General features: G+C 50.1%; 1 protein-coding gene across 2 annotated transcripts in view; it reads left to right on the plus strand.

Moving 5' to 3' along the window:
* XYLB (xylulokinase) overlaps nt 1-21,236 on the plus strand; it is a 44,665-nt gene that overhangs the window by 12,393 nt on the left and 11,036 nt on the right. The window contains exons 9-17 of one of the 2 annotated variants that reach the window (XM_065933010.1): nt 1,454-1,572; nt 5,228-5,309; nt 9,062-9,102; nt 9,675-9,790; nt 10,593-10,708; nt 11,353-11,426; nt 12,138-12,234; nt 17,473-17,531; nt 19,719-19,806. In XM_065933010.1, coding sequence (XP_065789082.1) covers nt 1,454-1,572; nt 5,228-5,309; nt 9,062-9,102; nt 9,675-9,790; nt 10,593-10,708; nt 11,353-11,426; nt 12,138-12,234; nt 17,473-17,531; nt 19,719-19,806 — 792 coding nt within the window. The remainder of the gene's footprint in view (nt 1-1,453; nt 1,573-5,227; nt 5,310-9,061; nt 9,103-9,674; nt 9,791-10,592; nt 10,709-11,352; nt 11,427-12,137; nt 12,235-17,472; nt 17,532-19,718; nt 19,807-21,236) is intronic. The other variant, XR_010662944.1, reaches the window with a different exon arrangement.

The raw sequence follows: 21,236 nt of genomic DNA on the forward strand, positions 1-21,236 counted from the left end.
AAGTTCTTGTTCACATTTGGAGAACTCAGGAGAGTGATGAGCTTCTGGAATCAAAATCCTGACAAAAATAAATGCAGGTGATGCCAGTGAGGAAGGAGAGCTGGGAGGAGCTTGCTGAAGGAGCTCTGGGTTGAGACTAGAGTGGAAGGAGGGCCCAAGGAGGCAGAGCAAGAGCCCAGGCCTGCGAGAGTGACCTCAGGAGACCCTTGGGACACTCCGAGTCTCTGGGAGTTCAACTGAAGTATGTGAGTGCGTCGTGTGCCAGACACTAGTTTAGTTTGCAAGGAGAGAGAGTGAAGTGACTCAGGAGTGGTCCCCAAGCTTTGCTCACAATCTGGAGAAGAAAAGCTTCCTCCCGCACAGGAGCCCAGCTCCTTGGAGCTCAGGCTGGCCGAGTGCTACACGTGGGGCAGCCTGTTCCCGCTGGCGTTCTCCACACTCAGCGGGGCTGCTGATTGCTGCTGGAGAAAGTTCCATCACTGCTCTGGACTTTACTGAGCTCCACCCATTCCCCTCACTGTCGCCTTGGAAGTCACTACTAATTTACCAGTTGCCTAACCATCTCACATAGGGACAGGGTCCAGCAGCACCCAGCCCGCTGGTCTCCCTCCTCCTGGACCCCAGGAAGAGGGCCGTACACCTGTGCTCTGGATTCTCCCCACTCTTCTTCCTCAGGAGAAGTAGATTATTTTAGGGAAGAGTTAGCTGATCACCAGGGCTTCCTTGTTGGCTCAAATGGTAAAGAATCTGCCCGCAGTGCAGGAGATGGACCTGGGTTCGACCCCTGGGTCAGGAAGTTCCCCTGGAGAATGGTATGGCCCCCCACTCCAGTATTCTTGCCTGGAGAATTCTATGGACAGAGGAGCCTGGCAAGCTACAGTCCCTGGGATCGCAAAGAGTCAGATACGACAGAGTGACTTTCACACACACATAGCTGATCTTAGTGATGAATATGAAGAAGTTTAGAGGCACATGAGAGCATCCCCCGAAAGGTTAGATGCGATTGAGAAATCCCACATCAGTGCCAGGGCTGCCTCAGAGCCTTGAACCCCAGGGGATACTCAGAGCCATCCTAGATGCTGCTGCTGGGAGCTGCTCTCCCCCAGCCAGGTCTTAGAGAACCAGAGGCCCCCTGCAGAGTGACCCAGAGCCACTGTATACATTCCATCAGGGAAGAGCTCCAGGTACAGGTCTGCGGTGAGAATGATCCGCTCTTGGCTAGATTTGTGCATTTTTACAAAAGTTTTTCTTAAAGATTTCTCTTGGAACTTCCCTGGCAGTCCAGTGGTTAAGACTCCACACCACCAATAGAGGGAGCGCGGGTTTGCTCTTTAGCTGAAGAAATAAGACCCCTCATGCCACAAGCTGTGGCCCAGAAATTGGGAAAAAAATGAAGAAAGGACACATTAAAAAAAAATTTTGTGTTTTCCTTCTTGTATCCTTCCTTCCTTAGGTTCTGGAATGAATTTGCTGCAGATTCAGGACAAAGTCTGGTCACAGGCTTGCCTGGGAGCCTGCGCCCCTCGCTTAGAGGAGAAGCTTGGCCGGCCGGTGCCATCCTGCTCCGTTGTGGTAGGTCCCCTGCCTGGCGGCGAGGCTCACCGGGGAGCTGGTTTGCTGCTGGGGAAGTGGTAGAGTACACACACGCACCCCCCCCCCCCCACACACACACATCCATCCGTTTACACAAGGGCACGCACACATGGGACTGTCTAGTACAAGATGAGTAGTTGACATGAGTCAGAGAAAGATGTCTGGGTCCCTGGCTTGCACTGAGGTGCAGAGGCCCAGTTGCAGATTCCTGCCTCGTGGCAGGGGTGAGGGGGCGAGGAGGTTGGGGAGTGGACTTTGGGAAATTGCACCCTGGAGAATGATTAGAATGGGAAAAGGACTGAAGGCATGTGTTCTGGGTGATTGCACTCCTTAGGAAAAAATGCACAAGATGGAAATTTCAGGGATAGGGACCACCACTGAAGCTTGGGGGAGGGAGTCTGGAGAAAATAAAAAGAAGTGCCAATGATCTGGGGAGAGCACGGGCCCCGGAGCCACACTGTCTGGGGTGGAATTGGGCTCTGCTGCTAACCACCTTTGTGACCTTGTGCCTCAGTTTCCTAGTGGCTTCCACTGTTTCTGGAGCAGCAGGAATACTGCTACTTTCTATCTGTCAGGCTGTTGTACAGAATGAATGAGGTGATACATTTAATGTACTTAAGATGGTGCTTGGTCCCAGGGCTAATCGGAAGAGCACTTGGGACAGCCACATGCAGAAGAATGAGACCGGACCACTGTCTTACTCCAGATACAGAAATTAATCCATAATGGATTAAAGGCTTGAATCTAAGATTTGAAACCATAAAACTCTGGGAAGAAAACCGGTGGTTAGCTCCTTGATACCCATCTTGGCAGAGAATTTTTTTTGCATTTGAAACTAAAAGCAGGGGACTTCCCATGGTGGTCCCGTGGCTAAGATGGCACATTCCCAATGAAGGGGGCCCAGCTTCAAACCTGATCAGGGAACCACATCCCACCTGCCACAGCTGAGTTTGCATGCCACCAAAACGAAGATTGAAGATCCAGCGTGCTACAACTAACACTTGGCGTAGACTAATAAATATTAAGAAAAAAAACCTAAAAGCAGAGACAACTAAAGCGAACTCAATAAGTATAACTACCGCAAAATGAAAAGCTCGTGCACAGCAAAGGAAACCATTAACAAAGTGAAAAGGCAACCTACCAACTGGGAGAAAATATTTGCAAAATCTGTATCTGCTTCCCTAGTGGCTCAGATGATACAGAATCCATGTGCAGTGTGGGAGAGCTGGGTCCAGTCCCTAGGTGGGGAAGATCCACAGGAGGAGGGCATGGCAACCCACTCCAGTATTCTTGCCTGGAGAATCCCATGGACAGAGGAGCCTGGCAGGCTACAGTCCACAGGGTCTCAAAGAGTCGGACAGGACTGAGCGACTAAGCACACATATCTGATAAAGGGAACAATTCAATGAAAGAACTTTGACCATCAGCACCCATATTCAGAATAGCCACTGGTTGTCCATGCTCTGGCTTCTCCTAGTTGGCCAGCTGAGTTCTCGGCTGCGCCCTGCACTCGGCCATTTGGTGGGAAGCACCTGCCCCACCCCAGAACAAGTGGGAGTGCTGGGTGGGGCAGAGCGTTAGCTGTGAGGGAGACCAGGGCACGAGGAGAACCAGGCTACCACGAGTGCCTCCTGTTGGCAGTTCCAGCCACGGAAACACTTTTCTATCACCAGTGAGCAGCTGAAAATAGCCTTTGCCACCATGAGCAAAATGTCAAAGCCAGATCGTCGTCATCATCCTGAGGGTGGGCTTCCAGGTGGCTCAGTGGTAGAGAACCCGCCTGCCGATGCAGGAGACCTGGGTTTGATCCCTGGGTCAAGGTGATCCCCTGGAGGAGGAAATGGCAACCCCCTCCAGTGTTCTTGCCTGGGATAGAATGACCATGGGATCATAAAGAGTCAGACGCAACCGAGCCCACATGTATCTCGCAGAGGGTGCCGTGAAGCCAGCACGCAGACCTAAGGGTGTCCTGCCCCATAGAAGCAGGAAGGAAAGAAGGAAGGGCAAAGAGAAAACAGCCCAGCCTCTGGGGCTGGTGTTGCACACGGCTCTTTGTTTCCAGTCGATGGAGAGCGGTGTTTTGTCCACGGCAGCCAGCTTTGTTTGCCTTCCACCAAGAACACATGCCTCCGAGAAGGGCCTCGCGCAGACACGAGCAGCTTGAGGAGCAGAAAAGAACTGATTTGGAAAAGTGTGTTTTCGTTTGAAACATATGTACCCACGTGATGGGGGGAAACAAGCAAAATTCATGTTTTCTGTCATCTCTTTTCCTGAAGGTGGTGCCCAGATGGCTTCCTCTCCTCGTCTGCAGGAAAATTTGTGGAGATGTCATGCAGCGACGCCTCAGCCTCGCAACCTCCCAGCCCCTCTTTCCGCCAGCAGTCATGGCCTCGCGTGTCCCTTGGCGGCCGCCTGCCTGAGTTGTTGTAGCTCATTTCCCTCTTCTGCCCTGGGGCCTTCTGGAATTCTGCATCTGTGCTCTGCCAGCCTGGAGGATTGGGGAGTTAACCCCACACACACACCTTTCTCCTGTGAGGAGCTGTGGCGAGCTGCTCCCTGTCCCACACCCAAGAGGACAGCCTGCCTCAAATGCTGCCCACAGCCAGCTCCAGCTCCCCAGAGTACCCTTGGGTGGGCTTTCACCCCTTCTGTTTCATTCCTTCAACCCCCACCCTCATTTCCTGGGGTCACTTCCCCAAATAAGCCACCTGCACAATCCCTGACTCAGACTGTTCTCTGAGACAACCCAGGCCAAGACATTTATCTCCCAGGCTTTATTCTCATGGAAATCTGAAATTTTGTTGGATGGAGCAAAATGGTCTTCCCAGACACTGGGAAATCCCTTTTTAAAAAATTTTTTTGGCTGTGCCTCTGGGCATGTGGAACCTTAGTTCCTCAACCAGGGATCGAACTCACGCCCCCTGCAATGGAAGGGTAGAGTCTTAACCACCGGACCACTAAGGAAGTCCCAGGAAGTCTCATCATTTATTTAAAATTTTTGGAACTAAGAGAAAGACAGGGAAATCTGAAGGTGGTGGGGGGAGGGGGAGCTTTCTTTTCATAACTATGATTTCTAATGACTGTAGGTCTGTCTGGAAGGTATCCCTGCCCTCTGATCCCACAGGAAGTCTCGAAGGGGCCCTGAGAGCTTCAGTTCCTGGTGGAGGCTCCTCCCCCACACCGCCTTTTCATGGTTTATTTTCTTTAGAAGGTTGACCTCCGTGCATGCATGTCTGATTGCTCATGATCTGATTGCTGGGCTGGTAGAGCATGTGTGTAAGGCATTATCTACTTCCACGAGTTTGTTTAATGATTTTCTCCTCTCATTTATTTACATTTAATGCAACATCCAGAATTTGGAGCTTACAAAGCAAGCCCACGTTGGCGACTGTTTTGTTCTAGCTGCCTTGACTCAAAATCAAGCAAGCGTGCCTTGAGGCAGTGGGACAACTTCATGTTCATGGTCCCAGCCCCGCGCTGGGCTCCGCTGGTGTTCTGTGAACAGGACGTCCCGGCTGTGATGAGCCTCTTGGCCTCGCCCAGGCCTATTGCTTTCCCGTGGCCTGAAGGGAGGGCAGCTGTGCCAAGCAGGTGGGATTTGCTTCTACAGAACGCACTTGCTTTCTCTCCTCAGGGGGCCATCTCTTCCTACTTTGTCCAGCGCTATGGGTTTTCTCCAGGATGCAAAGTGGTGGCCTTCACTGGGGACAACCCAGGTGAGTACCTCTGGGGACTTCACCCCCCCCAGAGCCTGCCTTGGTCCTTGCTGGACACTGGCAAATGCCAACCAACCGCCTGGGGAAGCCTGTCTGGCAGGCGCTTTCTCCATGGCCACCTACCCCCCTGCTGGCCTGGACTCTGACTCCGCCTTGGCCTTCGCTGTACCCACAAGAGCCACCCAGGGCTGCCCAGCGAGGTGAGAACTGATCAGTGGAGGAAGACAGTCAAGCCCACCCTCCCTGACCTGCCTTTTCTGTTCCAAAGTAAGCATCTCAGTTCCTCCACGTCTTCCTCCAGTACCCAGCGTTAAGACTCTGACCCCTTTTGTGACCTATTGTTGCTCAGTCGCTCACTCGTGTCTGACTCTGTGACGCCATGGACTGCAGCACGCCAGGCTTCCCTGTCCTTCACCATCTCCCAGAGCTTGCTCACACTCATGTCCATTGAGTCAGTGATGTAGGTACGGCTTACTCCTCATCGAAGCCTCTTGTCTCTCTTCCTCCTTCCCTTCTCTGGGGTTTCCCGACAGGTCTCTCAAGGAAGGCCAAGTGGCCACAGACTGCTGCCCCTCACCACACCCCTCAGCCCTTTTCCTAATGAGCCACCAAATCAGGGTTGATGGATAGAGTAAACACAAATAGAATAAATGCAAATACAATACCAACGTGAATTCAGAGGAGAGTCAAATGATGAGGTAGGATAAGTGTGTCCCAGGCATTATTTGAACTTCAGAAAACAAATGCTTTTTCAGTGTGTGTCCCAAGTATTATTTCTCTGAAATTGAAATGTGACTGAGTGCCCTGTATTTTGTCTGGCAACTCTATGCCAAATCGCCACCCTATGCAGCCATTCCTGCTCTAAGAAAGCGCGCCTGAGGTGCACATGAAAGGATTTGGGCTGCTTTGTGGGTGGAGGCTGGGGTGTGGCTTCAGCCTGTACCCTGGCTTTCACACCCACAGACTCCCTGCACTTACCTCCTACTGGTTATTCAGATGAGGATGTGGACGGCAAAAATAAAATGAAAGAGACACTTGTGCTTAGGACTGGAGCTGTGTCCCTAAGAATGGAACTGAAGGTCTTGTTAAAATGCACTCATCGTCACAATGTGTTGTGTCTTAAGTTGCTTCAGTCGTCTCTGACTCTTTGTGACGCTCTGGACTGTAGCCCGCCAGGCTCTTCTGTCCATGGAATTCTCCAGGCATGAATACTGGAGTGGGTTGCCATTTCCTCCTGCAGGGGATCTTCCCAACACAGGGGCTGAACCCATGTCTCATGTCTCCTGCATTGGCAGGTGGGTTCTTTACCACTAGCGTCGCCTGGGAAGCCCTTCATCATAATGATGATATTAAATTCCATATTTCCTGCAGTATCTATGTGTACTTTTGTGACCAGGAGAAAAAAACAGTGAAGTTGCCATTACTACTGTTTCTGTCCCCAATATAAATAACACTCGTGCTCCGAGGTCTGCTCTGGGCCTGTCTGCTTTGGAGCTGAGGGCACATGAGCATGTCCCTGCTACCGTGAGGTTGCGTCAGTGTCCTGGCTGTGTCCCCCCACTTCTAGGGTGACCACCACTGGCATCTGCAGGGAGCCCCCAGGAGCCAGCCGAGGGCCACCCTGTCCCTCAGCAGATTCCGTAGCCCTTCGCACGGAGCCCTGTTGTCAAGGCACAAACCCAGACACAGAGCAGGTTTTGGGGAGGGGCCCCCCGTGTTCCTTAGGGGCCCAAGATGAGGTGAGACGGAGGCTGGTGGACATTGACCCAGTTCCTGCAGCACCGAGGTGTGAAGCCCATCCTTCTGGCGCCTGATTTGAGAGGCAGCTCTGGGCTGCGATGGGCGGGTTCTGGTGCCCAGGCTTCCCGGGGGATGCCAGGCCCCCAGTTCCTACCTACCCTAAACATTGAGGGGCCCAGGCTCCCTCAGAAAAGGGCAGTCCTACACTTTGTGGTACAGATTTGTTTTCTTTTCAAAATGAAAATAACTCCATCAAGTCTCATTAGAAGAAAATATATCTATATATATTTTCATATTGGGATATAGTTTATTTACAACATGTGTTACTTTCAGATGTCCAGCAAAGTGATTTAGTTATACATAGACATATATCTTTTTCAGAGTCTTTTCCCATATAGGTTATTACAGAGTGTTAAGTAGAGTTCCCTGTGCTTCCCTGCTGGTTGTCTATTTAATGTATATTAATGTGTATATGGTAATTCCAACCTCCTAATTTATCCCCTCTCCCGTTTGGTAACCATGAGTCTTTCTAGAGAAATGTATATTCTTATGCCTACTCTATCAACTAGAAGAATGTCAGGGAAAATAATGGGCCTGCTTTTTTACCACTGAAGCGTGAGCTTCTGGGCATATTTGAGAGGGAATGACAAAGCAGCAGCTTTTTAAACCTTCCTTTGAGGCTTTGCTTTCAGGTTGAATTTTGGAAGTATCAGGCAGGTAGCCCTCAGCCAGTCCCTCCCTAAGTCTGACCCTCATTTTCCTGCCGCCTTAAATAATGTGTTAGTCTTATGCTTTTTTCTTGTATACAAGGGATACCTCTTAGTTGCAGAAACAAATTTTAAGTGTTGACAAATCAAAGGAAGAATGTAAAAAAATCATCCATGATCACTTAATCCAGAGATAACCACAGTTAAAATTTTGAGGACTAGTCCTTCTAACTTTCTTTTTCTGTGCCCATAAATACACATTTTAATCAACCAAGGCAGTATTTTTGTGAACTTCATTCGTGGTTGTCTTGGGTTCCACTGTTCTGGCATTTACTTTGCCAGTCTCCCTCGGATGGAAGTGGGAGGTGAGATAGGAGTGGCTTCTAGCATTTAGACAGTGCAGACATTGTCCTGTCCCTTGTCCCTGCAGGATAAGCTCTTCAAGGTGGGATTCCTGGGTCCAGAGCTCTGACACGCTGGTCTATCAGTGAGCAAGGCAGATAAACAAGCTGTCATGGGCCTCATGTCAAAGGGAACAGTCAACATAATCTTGCCCTTTCCTTCCCAACTGAGGTGGGGGAAAGCCCCATACTCTGACCTCACCTTTGTCATTCTTGGCCTCGTGTATCCTAACAGTGGGTGGGGAGTGTGGATCCCACTAGATGCAGCTTCTGAGCCCAAATCAGAGACCTGGAGCACAGAAACCCCAGCCTCTGGCCTTTGTTGTTGTCTTCAGTCCCCCAGTCTGACTTTTTGTGAGCCCATGGACTGCGGCACACCAGGCCTCCCTGTCCCTCCCTATCTCCCGGAGTTTGCCCATGTTCATGTCTGTTGAATCAGTGATGCCATCCAACCATCTCATTCTCTATCACCCTTTTCTCCTTCTGCCTTCAGTCTTTCCCAGCACCAGAGTCTTTTTCAGTGAGTCAGTTCTTTGCATCAGGTGACCTAAGTATTGGAGCTTCATCTTCAGCATCAGTCCTTCTAATGAATATTCAGGGTTGATTTCTTTCAGAGTTGACTGGTTTGATCTCCTTGCTCTCTAAGGGACTCTCAAGAATCTTCTTCAACACCACAGTGCAAAAGCATCAGTTCTTCAGTGCTCAGCCTTCTATATGGTCCAACTCTCACCTCCTGGCCTTTGGGGCGTCCTTGGCCCTCATCTCACCCTGTTCCTGCCTCTCTCTCAGCTTGTAGGCTGGGGTTGGAGGTGGGGGCTTCACTCCTATCTGAGGGAGGTGACTGGTTTGCTAAGTGGCTCCCTTGTGACCTCCAGCTAACCACAGGCTCCCCTCCTGTTCTCAGCATCGCTGGCAGGCATGAGGCTGGAGGAAGGTGACATTGCGGTAAGGTGACCTTTGCCTCCCAGAGGCAGGGTCAGCTCCTTCTGCCCCAGGGGACGAGGGTACTGGGTGTCAGCAGCATCCTCTCAGTGGGGCATCCGGGGTCAAAAGGCAGCCGATGGAGGGGGGAGGGAGACCCAGGCCCCAGGACCTGCCCACAGCTCCTCTCTTAGAAGGTCAGTTGCCTGTGCTGAGTAGACAGGTCCCCTGCCTGCCTTAACAGTGAGCACAGTGGCAGAAGGCTCAGACCTCGGGCCAGAGGGCTGTGAGCCCTCCAGGCAATAAAGACATAACCCAGACCCTTCTGCTTCTAGTGGGAAACCAGTTGTCACCCGATCGATGACTTAGAGATAGTTGTAGTAAGTTCTAGAAAAACAGCCCGCAGAATTTGTGCTAGCTCGAATTCAGGGAGCTGACTTTGGATTTTGGTGTGGGAGGGTCAGCAGAGGTTTCTCTGAAGACGTGGCGTTTAATCCAAGGATCTGCAGCCTGGACAGTGAAGCGAGGAGGGGTCAGGGCATCTCTGCTGGAGTGGCAGAGACAGAGCCGCCTCACTTCTGCCTGTCTCTCTCCAGGTCAGCCTGGGCACCAGCGACACGCTGTTCCTCTGGCTCCAGGAGCCCACGCCCGCCCTGGAAGGCCACATCTTCTGCAACCCAGTTGACCCCCAGCACTACATGGCGCTCCTGTGGTAGGCTGGGTGTGGGGGAGGAGGTGCGGGCAGGGCTGGCACCGTATGGAGCCCCCGGGGCATTCCACTGAGCAGGCTCTGGGGGCACCTGGGACCCCAGGGACTCACTGGGTCTTGCTGAGAGCAGAATTGGTGCGGGGCTGGGGTGGGGGGAAGCACCCAGGACCTGAAGTCTCTCCCAAGCCCAGGTACAAACTCCATCCCCAACACCTGTATTGTGTGTGGCCTGAGGCAGACCCCAGAGCATATCTTAGCCGCACTTTGCCCATCAAATGGGAGGAACAAGAGGTTTACTTCATAGTGATGTTACGATGTATCTGGCTCACGGTGGACCTTCAACCAATGGTAGTAAGGACATCCTGCCTCCTGACAGTTCTCATGAAACGGGTCTGTTCTGCACCTTCCAAACAAGCATTTGGAGACCTGCTGGAAGCTACCAAGGGAAGGTTTTTAGCCTTTAAGCTGCAGGAACCCCTGGAGAATATGTAGGTCTAGTAAATCTGGCCAGTCCTGCCCATTGTCCAGAGCTGCTGAAACCGCAGCTCTGTCTCTCCTTGGGACTCTTCCGTGGTAGCCTCCTCTGTAAACAGAGACCCCGGGACAAGTGCATTTTCTGGTGACTCCGGGGGAGGTGCCCTGGGCTTGCTACAGGAGGCGGAACCTCAGATCCCTGCTGCACACTGGCTGGGGTGGGGTCCAGCCTGACCTGCGGCCCCTCTACCTGGGACTCTTCCGCAAAGCCCGTGGGTCCACTCAGATCGCGCCTAGCCCCTCCCTCAGGGTTGTGCGTGTACTTCTGCAGCTTTAAAAACGGCTCCCTGATGAGAGAGAAGATCCGGGATGAGTCTGCTTCAGGTTCCTGGAGCGAGTTCTCCAAGGCGCTGCAGTCCACGGAGATGGGGAACGGCGGAAACCTGGGTAGGCTGCTGAGGGGGCCTGTGAGGGGAACGGTTGCCCCGGAAGGGGCAGGGCCGGGGAGGAGCCAAGGGGACCCCTGACTGTCTCCACTTCTGCTCCATGGGCCCTAAAACTCCCGTGGGAGCCCCCCGATCTGAGTGAGGGGGAAGCGGCAGACCAGGCCGGAGCTGCATCTTCTGTGCCCTGGAAGCTCCCAGCGACAGCATCAGAGGTGGCAGCCATCGTGTCTGCTCTGCCCCGGTGCATCCCCGCATGCAGCTTTCTGCCCCAAACACGAGGTCCTGTTAGGAAAAGTGCCCCGCGTTGGGGCAGGCCATCTGAGCGGGGAGGGAACGGGCCTCCCTGGGTCACACCCGTGCTGGCGTTTTAGGGTTAGTTGGACAGCTAGCTGCCTCCTGGCTTGGGCTGCCAGGCGAGTATAGGAAGAAGTGTCTCCATGAAGAGCTAGCCTAGGCCTTTCCAATTGCCCTCTGTCTTGCTGGAGAGAAGGACCTTAGAATATTCACGGGTTTCCTCCAGGGAATGGGAGGCCCAGGGAACAGGGACATAGGGTCAGTTCACCCTGGTTTTTTTCCGAAGCTGTTGAGAAGCTGATCTTTTATTTTTGACCACTGACAGCTAATCTTTTCCTGGTCTTGTTTCAGGTTTTTATTTTGATGTCATGGAAATCACCCCAGAAATTATCGGACGCCATAGGTTTAGTGCAGAAAATCATGAGGTATGTATGTTATCGGTCAGTTGGAGCTACGTTGACTCCATTTTTGACTATTAAATAAAAAAAAAATACCTATGAAATTATGCTAGCTTTAGGGACCTCATTCATTTACTCAGCCAGTGATAAAACAAATACTTGAAAAAAATTTTTGATTTGAGGTATAGTTGATTTGTAATATTGTGTGAGTTTCAGATGTGCAGCACAGCGATTCAGTTTTTCTTCAAATTATATTCTGAAAAAATATGTAACCTGTATATGTGTTATAGGTTCTTACGTGATATTGAATATGATTCCCTGTGTCCTACAGTAAATCCTTGTTACTTATCTATTTTATGTACAGTAGTTTGTATCTGCTAATCCCATAAGCTGGAGATTAATCCCATACAGACTGAGCCGGAGCTCTCCCGTGCTCTGACTCCCCACGGTGACACGCAAGTGAGACCGTGTGTGAGTGTGTGTGTGTGTGTGTGTGTGTGTGTGTGAGAGACAGGCAAAGTCAGTGGTTCAAGAGCACCTCTGTGGGTGAGCTCCAGTGGAGGCCTGTCATGAGCGCCAGATCTGGGCTATTGTTTAAAAACACACCACACACACACACACACACACAGAGACACACAGACACACAGATGCATACCACACACACATACACACACAGACACATACGCAGTGAGTGGACAATGAGAGCTCTTCACTCTGTCCACTTTCTCCTGGAGACAGGTCTCGGCATTCCCCCGGGATGTGGAGATTCGAGCACTGATCGAGGGACAGTTCCTGGCCAAGAAGATTCATGCTGAGGCGCTGGGCTATCGAGTCAGTAAGTGAGCTGCTGGTGGGCTGTGTTCTGGAGCGGGACTCAGGGGCCTGCTCACACACCGAGGTGCTTGAGACCCTTTCTGCCTTCAGACCAGGCCTCATGAACACGCTTAAGGCTCCATCACGGGGGCCTTGTTTTTGCAGGAGGGAAATAGAGCCTGGGATGAGGTGGACTGGCCCTGTAGGCAGGCTTAGACTAGGAGGTGGGTTGTTCCTGCCTCTGTGCTCTGTCACCAGTAGCCTCATCTCCTGGCCAGGAACTGTAGGACTTGAGAGATCTTTCTGTAACTCTCAGCTCCATCCTGCAGACGAAATGTCCTAAGCTCAGGATCCTGAGGACGCAGGCAGTGCAGGTGGCAAAGGTCTGGGCTAGGGCCATCACTGAACCTTCGCCTTCTGGGCACGTCCCGTCTGCCTGTGGGGCACAGCTCTGGGCATTTCAGCTTGAACAGGGAAGAGAGGGGATGGAGAAGCGCTGTCAGAACAGAGAGACCTGCAGTGGAGAGGACAGAGCCAGGGCCGGGGGACACCCGTGGGGAGGACGGGGCTCCAGGAACTGAGCGATGGAGTGGGCAGCTTTGGGAGGTCAGTGGGTTCCCCTACTGATGTTGCTGGCGTGGTCTGGGGGAGTCTGAAGGATTTTGGACCAGCCCACCACAGAATCCAGGTTTCTGAGATGTATTTATCCCTCTGGGCAGCAGCTGTGGTCAAGAGAAGGTCGAAACCCCTGGAATCCTCTCAGCTTGAGAGTCTCCTCATGATACTTCTACCGACAATCCAAGTCCTATGTGGTGTGTATTTTATGTCTTTGAACCTGTCAGGTGAAAAGGACACTTTGAAAGTAGGCGCTAGGTAAACCCTTTTAAAAACCTGCTAGGCAGCATCTGCTAAAGCTGCGTACACACCCACCTGGCAACCTCACTTCCTGGCGGATGCAGGACAGAGATGCGGACACGTGTCCACTAGAGCCGTGCGAGAGGCCACTCCCTGTGGCCCTGTGTGCAACACCCCCTGCTGGAAACAACCCAGGGTCTGTTGATGGTGGGATCAGCGCCTCGTGGGGTGTTCAGATGACATGATCCTACGCAGAAATGAGGGTAAAATCAGCCTCAACCAAGCCCAGCAAAATGGACGTGTCTCACAAATGAAAACGCCGAGGAGAAACCAGCCCCATAGTATGTGTGATGGATTCTGTGTACAGCAGATTCAAAAGCAGACAAAAGTATCTGCTGTCGTTGGAAGCCTGGTTGATTGGTAGTTACCTTTTGGGGGGCCGTGGTGCCTCTGGGGTGTTGGTGAGGCTCTGTTTCATAGGTTATACAGATGTCTTCCGTCGAAAACATGTCAGGCTGTCAGCTCATGGTGCATCTGTGCATTTGTTAGGATGTATACAGTTCAACATTTTTTTTTTAATATTTTTTTATTTGGCTGCATCACGTCTTAGTTGCAGCATGTAGGATCTTCATTTCAGCATGTGGGATCCTAGTTCCCTGACCAGGGAAGGAACCTGAGCCCCCTGCATTGGAAGCATGGAGTTTTAGCCATGGGACCACCAGGGAAGTCCCTCAACAGCGTTTTAAAATAGGATGAACTTACTTTTATAAACCCCAATTCATGGCAAATAGATGGGGAAACAGTGGAAACAGTGGCAGACTTTATTTTCTTGGGCTCCAGAGTCACTGCAGATGGTGATTGCAGCCTTGAAATTAAAAGACGCTTGATCCTTGGAAGAAAAGTTATGACCTAAACCTAGACAGCATATTAAAAAGTAGAGACATTACTTTGCCAACAAAGCTCCGTCTAGTCAAAGCTACTGGTTTTTCCAGTAGTCATGTATGGATGCGAGAGTTGAACTATAAAGAAAGCTGAGCGCCAGAGAATCAATGCTTTTGAACTGTGGCATTGGAGAAGACTCTTGAGAGTCCCTTGGACTGCAAGGAGATGCAACCAGTTCATCCTAAAGGAAATCAGTCCTGAATAGTCACTGGAAGGACTGATGCTGAAGCTGAAACTCCAATACTTTGGCCACCTGATGCGAAGAACTGACTCATTTGAAAAGACCCTGATGCTGGGAAAGATTAGAGGCAGGAGGAGAAGGGGACGACAGAGGATGAGATGGTTGGATGGCATAACGACTCAATGGACGCGAGTTTGAGTAAATGCCAGGATTTGGTGATGGACAGGGAGGCCTGGCTTGCTGCAGTTCATGGGGTCTCAAAGAGTTGGACAAAACTGAGCGACAGATCTGAACTGAACTTTTATAAATAGTCCCACTCCTCTCCATTCTTCCACCAAAAGCGTAAAAAGAAATTCCCCAAGGGTCTCCACAGGCCTCTAACCTCCCTGAGAAGTGAACGCAGGTGAGCAGGACAGGGCCGGTGCTGTGGTGAACATGAGTGCCTGGCCAGAAGGGTTCTCTGGTCATCAGCAGAGGGAATTTTGAGGGACTGTCCCCACTGGCCCTGTATGCAGGGAGAGGCAGTGAAGGTGGAGAGGCCTTCCTGGGCTCCAGGGCACTAGTGTGATCATGTTAGCATTCCCAGCCTCTGAAGCAATTCCTGTGCAAACAGCGTAAAGTTACTTATCCTCTTAGCAAGCTTAAGGGGGCGAATCAAACCTGTCTTTCCAGCTCTGCTGAGTTCCTCTCAAAACTAGATCACATGAATGAACACGCTGGAACCCAAAAGGGCACAAGGGCTGCACGGGCTGCAGCCATCATGTTCCCGGCTGAGAAGCTTGCAGGATCTTAGTTCCTGGACCAGGAACTGAACCCAGGCCCTGGCAGTGAAAGTGCTGGGTCCTAACCACTGGACCGCCAGGGAGGTCCCCCTCATTTCTTTCTTGAATAGTCATCATCTCGTTTTAATAACATCTAAGAAGAATAGAAAGACGTCTGAAGTAAGACTGGTGATCATGATGATAGCAGGTGTCAGTATTTACCGAGTGTCCACTGTGTGCCCAGCCTGGTTCCTAAGCACTTTATCTTTATTAACAGCAGTATCTCTGGGGTGGGTATCACTCCTCCTTCACAAAGTAGGAAACCAAGACACAAGATGTTGTGTCACTTATTCCAGGCTGGCAGACCCTTCTGAACCAAGCCAGTCTGGTTCTAGACTCTAGATTCTTAACCACTGGGTTACATCTGCTCTCTTTAAGGAATGATCCCTGTCTTGATATTTAGACACCAGGAGATCGAGGCACCCAGCTGGGTGGGGCTAATGCCATGGTTCCTTTTTAGCTTATGTTTCCATGTATATTTCATTTGGTTTAGGTTGACTTATAAGAGCGACAAAGCCTTATAGGGACTTCCCTGGCGGTCCAGTGGTTCAGACTGGGCTTCCAGGGTAGGGGGCATGAGTTTGAAACTTGGCTGGGGAGCTAAGACCCCACGTCTCGTGTGGTACAGCCAAAAACTTTTTTTTTAAAAAGCAGCCTTAGCCACCCGGCTAGCTCAGTCGGTAGAGCATGAGACTCTTAAAAAGCAGCCTTATAATAGCAAGTTTTGAAAATAAAAGAGAGAAAAGTACCTATAATCCCATGTCTTCTCCCTAACCACTTGTGCAGTCTGGGAGCACTTTCAGTCCCCTTTATGAGCTTATTTTTATAAAGCTGGAGTCCTGTTCCCGTTTTACCTACGAAGGGTACATACAAACCCAAACTCTGTCTAAGCCTTCGTGGTGCTTTACATCACACCCAGCTGACTCCTCTTGCAGTCGTGAATGGAGTATGTTTTGCTTTTCCAACATGGAATCACACAGGAACATGCATCCTGAATTGTTTCCGTAGCTGGCTGTCATCCCTTCCCCTCTTCCCAGCCCAGGTACTCTCTTTGTGGCTGGAGGGTGAAGATGGGGGAGGCTGAGAGGGGCTTATAACATTTGTTTTTAAATACCTGCATAATAGATATAAGCCTTTTTATGGTAAAAGAGTCCTGTGACACAGGAGATTAGGGATATAAGCACTATGAGATTGCAGAGCTCTCTCTCTGTTTTCCCGCCCTGCCTCTGGCTTCCACATCACCACTTAGAGGCCCCTGGGGGCGATGAGGAGGACTGGCTCTGCCTTTGGGACACCTTTTTGGTACCAACACCACCTATTGATTGGCGGGTTCTCTGTTCTGGCAGTTTAGATGCCTCAAGGGTCACTACACCACCTATCTTGTGCTACAGGTATGGCAAAGTCAGCATTTAAGGGCTCATCTCATTCCAGAATTTAATTTATTTACATTTCTTTCCATTTACAACTTTTTTATGGGGGAGAGAGGCATGCCTCGTGGCTTGTGGGATCTTAGTTCCCAACCAGGGATTGAACCCAGGTCCTTACCAGTGAAAGTGCCAAGTCCTGACCACTGGTCCACTGGAGAATTCCCTGCGTTTACCACTTTTTGTTAGCATTAAATATATATATATATATATATATATTTTTTTTTTTTTGGTTCAGCAGTCTCTCATTGTTACAGTACAAGGGATATTTTGTCTTGACCATCTCCATTTTAACCTGAAGTGGAACTATATGTCTCTTACTAGATGGCAGTTTATTATTTTTTATTGTGGAAAATATCTTGCATGCAGCGGAATATATGCTTCATAGAGCTAACTGCGAAGACAGATTAAAAAATCGAACACCGGTTCATTGAGCACTCTGGTTAAGAAATACAACACTGGGGCTTCCCTGGTGGCTCAGCGGTAGATGATCCACCTGGCAATGCCGGAGACATGGGTTCGATTCTGGGTTGACAACGAGCCCGTGCGCCGCACCCACTGGAGCCTGCATGCCCTACAGCCCACGCTGCACGGCAGGTGAAGCCACCGCAGTGAGAAGCCCTCCCCCCACAACTAGAGAGGAACCTGTGCAGTAGCAAAGATCTAGCATAGCCAAACGTAAAGAAATAAGTAATTTTGAAAAGGTAGAAAAACCAAAACCTCTGTCCTTGTATTACTCTGAAACAAATGACATTAAAAAAAAAAGAAATGCAACATGGCCAGAACCTTAGAACTATCCTGTGTATCCTCTTCTCCCAAGAGGTGGGTGAGGCAGTGGCCTCACAAGCAGATTTTATATGACAAGTCTACATGGACAGAACCAGCTTCAGATCTCCCCCCAAGCCCTGTGTGACAAGCAAGAGGCATTGACCTGACGCTCGCCTTTTGTGGCAGAAGAACTCTGAAAAACAGCCTTTTCTGCCTTGGGGGAATTGTCACGGCCATTTTTTGGTTTTGGTTTTTGTTTTTCCTTACAGTGCCCAAGACAAAGATTTTGGCCACTGGAGGAGCATCTCACAACAGAGACATCCTACAGGTGAGTGCTGGTAGCAAGCTCCGCCCTAGGGCCTCTTCCATGTCTAATACTTCTAAGAGCAAGAGACTTGCAGTAATACTGCCCCTGTTCCCACTCCTGCAGAGATGGGGAGCTTACAGCTCATTCTCTCCCAGGAAGCCAGCTCTTTACAGCTCACAAGGAGAACAGGTTCAATCTTACACTCAAATGAAATCCATTGTTCTGTCCAGCTCCACTCTCTGATCCCAGCATCGGCCTCTGGAGTCACACAGAAAGCGCCTGTCTTTCACGGCAGATCTGACATCTAAGGCCACTGTTCTTGTCTTCCTCAAGGTTCCCCCCTTCCAATTTAAACGCCTTTGATTCTCCCAGCCATTCCACTTGTTATACAGTCACCAGACTTTGTCACTGTCTTTCTGGTCCTTCATTGTGTTGGAAATATATGACCCAAAGTGAAATCAACCTGCAGATATCTGACAGTCAGCTGTCACATCATGGAGCTGTCAGTGTCTTACTGGGACACTGAGCAGTTTTAGATACAGCCTGAGGCTGCCTTAGCTGTTTGAGTAAGTGTATTGACTGTTGACCTGTAGCATACTTGCCTTAGGTAAGGTTCTCTAGAAGCAGAGCCTGAAATGGGAATTCTTCTAGAAGTGATTTGTTGGGAGAGTGCTCCCAGGAGAAAGGGAGTGAGGGAAGCAGGCAGGGCAGGGGAAGAAGGATAAGCAAGGATGTGGTTCTGGCTAAAGTCAGCTTCAGCTCCATCCCAGGTGGAGATGAGGCACGTGAACTATGCTGCAGACTTGGCTCCACCTTGGAGTAAAGGGGGCAACTAGCTACCATGGGAAGAGGTGAGAATAACCTCCTGGGAGAAGGAGCCTCTGTTCAGCCAAGAGCAATTTTTAAAATTTTTATTTATTTTTTGACTGCCCTGCGGCATGTGGGATCCTTGTTCCCTGACCAGGGATTAAACCTGCACTCCCTGCATTGGAAGGCACAGAGTCTTAACCACTGGACTGCCAGAGGCGTTCCAAGAACAATTCTTTTTTTTTTTTTTTTTTTTCCACTTTTACTTGCATTTATTTTTTGCGGCATTTATTCCAGGGCCATAAGTTTTTGTTTCTTCCATTTCTTCTGGAATATCTTTTTCTTTTATGCAACCTTCTCTTCTGGTTTAGGAGCAATCTGTTCTTTTTCAGTAAGGATTGCCTCAATGTGGTAAGGAGAGCTCATGTACGGGTTGATCTGACCATGAGATCTGTAAGTCCTGTGCCCCATTTTGGGGGCTTTGTTCACCTGGATGTATTCAATGACCAGAGAATCTGCATCTAAGCCCTTCTGTTCAGCCTCACTCTCTGCATTTTTGAGCATGTGCAATCCCAAGAGCAATTCTTTTGAGAGGCAGTCGTGAACTGTTAGCCAATACTCATGACGTGTGAGTGAGGGGGCATGCCAGCCCAGTAAGGGGATCTGGATGGGACATCAACAGTTCTGTCATTTAGTCACCAAGTTGTGTCCGACCCTTTTGTGACCCCATGGACTGTAGGCTGCCAGGCTCTTCTGTCCATAGAATTTCCTATGGCAAGAATATTGGAGTGGGTTGCCATTTCCTTCTCCAGGAGATCTTCCTGACCAAGGGATCAAACCCGTGTCTCCTCCATTGCAGGCGGATTTTTTTTTTTTTTTTTTTTTACTGCTGAGCCACTAGGGAAGCACACCCCCAATGTCTCTCATGAACTAAGAACCTCGAGTCTTTTCCACATGAGCTCCTCTTAGTACAGGTCCTCTATTCTAAACTAATACAGTTTATCTGGGGGACTTACATGGAAAGCTTTATGTTTATCTGTATAAGACCTGTTCTTGTTAGTTTGGGTTTGTCTGATCTTGTTAGTAATAGTCAGAGACCTAGCCGTCTCCACCTTGGCTGTTTGCTAAGTATCCAGTCTAAAACTTCCTCCTTGTCTTTGATAAAACAGTGCAGGGCCAACCTGGAGATCCTAGGCCCTCCAATGGAGACTTCTCCCAGGTCACCCTGACCCTGGGATCACCAGGGTGGCAGGCATGGTCAAATGTACTTCCTTTAAGGCGGTAGAGGTGGAATCGAAGATATCAGAAGGCATGAGAAAAGAGAGCCTGGAAAATTCAAGTCTGTGTCCACAGCCCCTCTGAGGAACGACTCGCCACAGTCAGAACCTCTGTCCTTTCCAGGTGCTTGCAGATGTGTTTGGTGCACCCGTGTACGTCATAGACACCACCAACTCTGCCTGTGTGGGCTCTGCTTACCGAGCTTTCCACGGTAGGTGGATGGATGGGGGCAGACACCTCTGGAAGCGGTTGGGGCACTAGCTGGGCTGAGGACAGTGGAAAGGGGAGATTGGGATGTTCCCAGTCTTCAGGAACATGGTGGGCTTCACTTTTCTCCCCTCCCAAACCCTCTATGCCTTTATTCTTTACTTAAACTGGAAAAGAGAGGCACAGTCCTAGCTAAATGAAGCCTGCTCAGACATTGACTGAGGGCACTCGGTCTGAGTCTGGACAGCGGGTAGGTAGGAGGGGTGGATGATGCCCAGAGCCGTCTTTTCAACGAGAGCAGGAAATGGACACAGAAGTGAACACTTCAGAGCCAAGCAGTCCAGGACCCTGGACAGCTCCACGGGGGGACCATGGCTCTGACGGAGGCATCGCAGAAACTAGGGGAGCAGCAGAGGCCCACAGGGATGTTGTTTCACCCCGTGTGGTCCATTTGCCATAGCCTCTGCCTGCTCAGGTTGCCCACCCACGTACCTCAAGGGCTGTGTCCTTCCCTTCTGGCGGTTCCATTCTTCACGCATTTATCCTTAACTTCTTAACACACTTATTTAACCTTGTATTTTTTTCTTTGAACATTGAGAATTAATCAGGGAGCATAGCCTCCTCTTAATAAACTGTTACTCTTTCATTCCCTTCCCTCCCCCCGTCTTCCTCATCCCACATGGTGCCACCTCCGTATAGAGATCATCAGGCAATTCATCTCTAGGCTCTTGTTTTCAATCCAACTTTGCCTCCTGTTGACTTTATCTACACTTTGAGTTTGTCTTTGTTTCCTTTTTTTTGGTGACTCCCTTCAGTCTTTTTCCTTCTTCATTTCTACGCTAGTTTTGTTAGAATACACAGCCTGAATACATTTTTAAGAAAAAATCCAGTAGGTGATAGTTTTCTGAGGGCTTACACGTCCACCCTCCCAAAGAATGCTACCTGGGCTGGACAAAGGGCTCTACAATGTTTTTCTCAGAACTTTGAAAACTCCATTCCATAAGCTTCCCAGCCTTCAGTGGGGTTCACTTTATACTCCTTCTGCCAAAACAGGAAAGGAACTACTCTTTGGGGCCTCCACTGCTATTCTGCACTGTTTTTCTTTCTTATTTTTCCGTGCCATTGTTTTTTTTTTCTCCCTGCACTGCTTGGCTTGTGGGATCTTAGTTCCCTGACCAGGGATTGAACCAAGCCCTGGCAATGAGAGTGCTGAGTGCTAACCACTGGACAGCCAGGGAATTCCCTTCTGTGCCTCTTTAGTTGCCAGAGATCACCTGTGGATACTGCCCTGTGCTGCCATGCAAAACTAAAACCTGAGCTAAGTCCGAGAGCACCAGTTCCCACTTTATGTCCACACCCATTCTCTCCGGCTATGTCTAGAGACAAAAGCCAGTCACACAAAGCCAGGCTGTAAGTGGAGCGGGACCAGAGTCT

Source organism: Muntiacus reevesi, chromosome 4 (genome assembly GCF_963930625.1).
Source record: "Muntiacus reevesi chromosome 4, mMunRee1.1, whole genome shotgun sequence".
In the NCBI taxonomy this organism is placed as follows: Eukaryota; Metazoa; Chordata; class Mammalia; order Artiodactyla; family Cervidae; genus Muntiacus; species Muntiacus reevesi.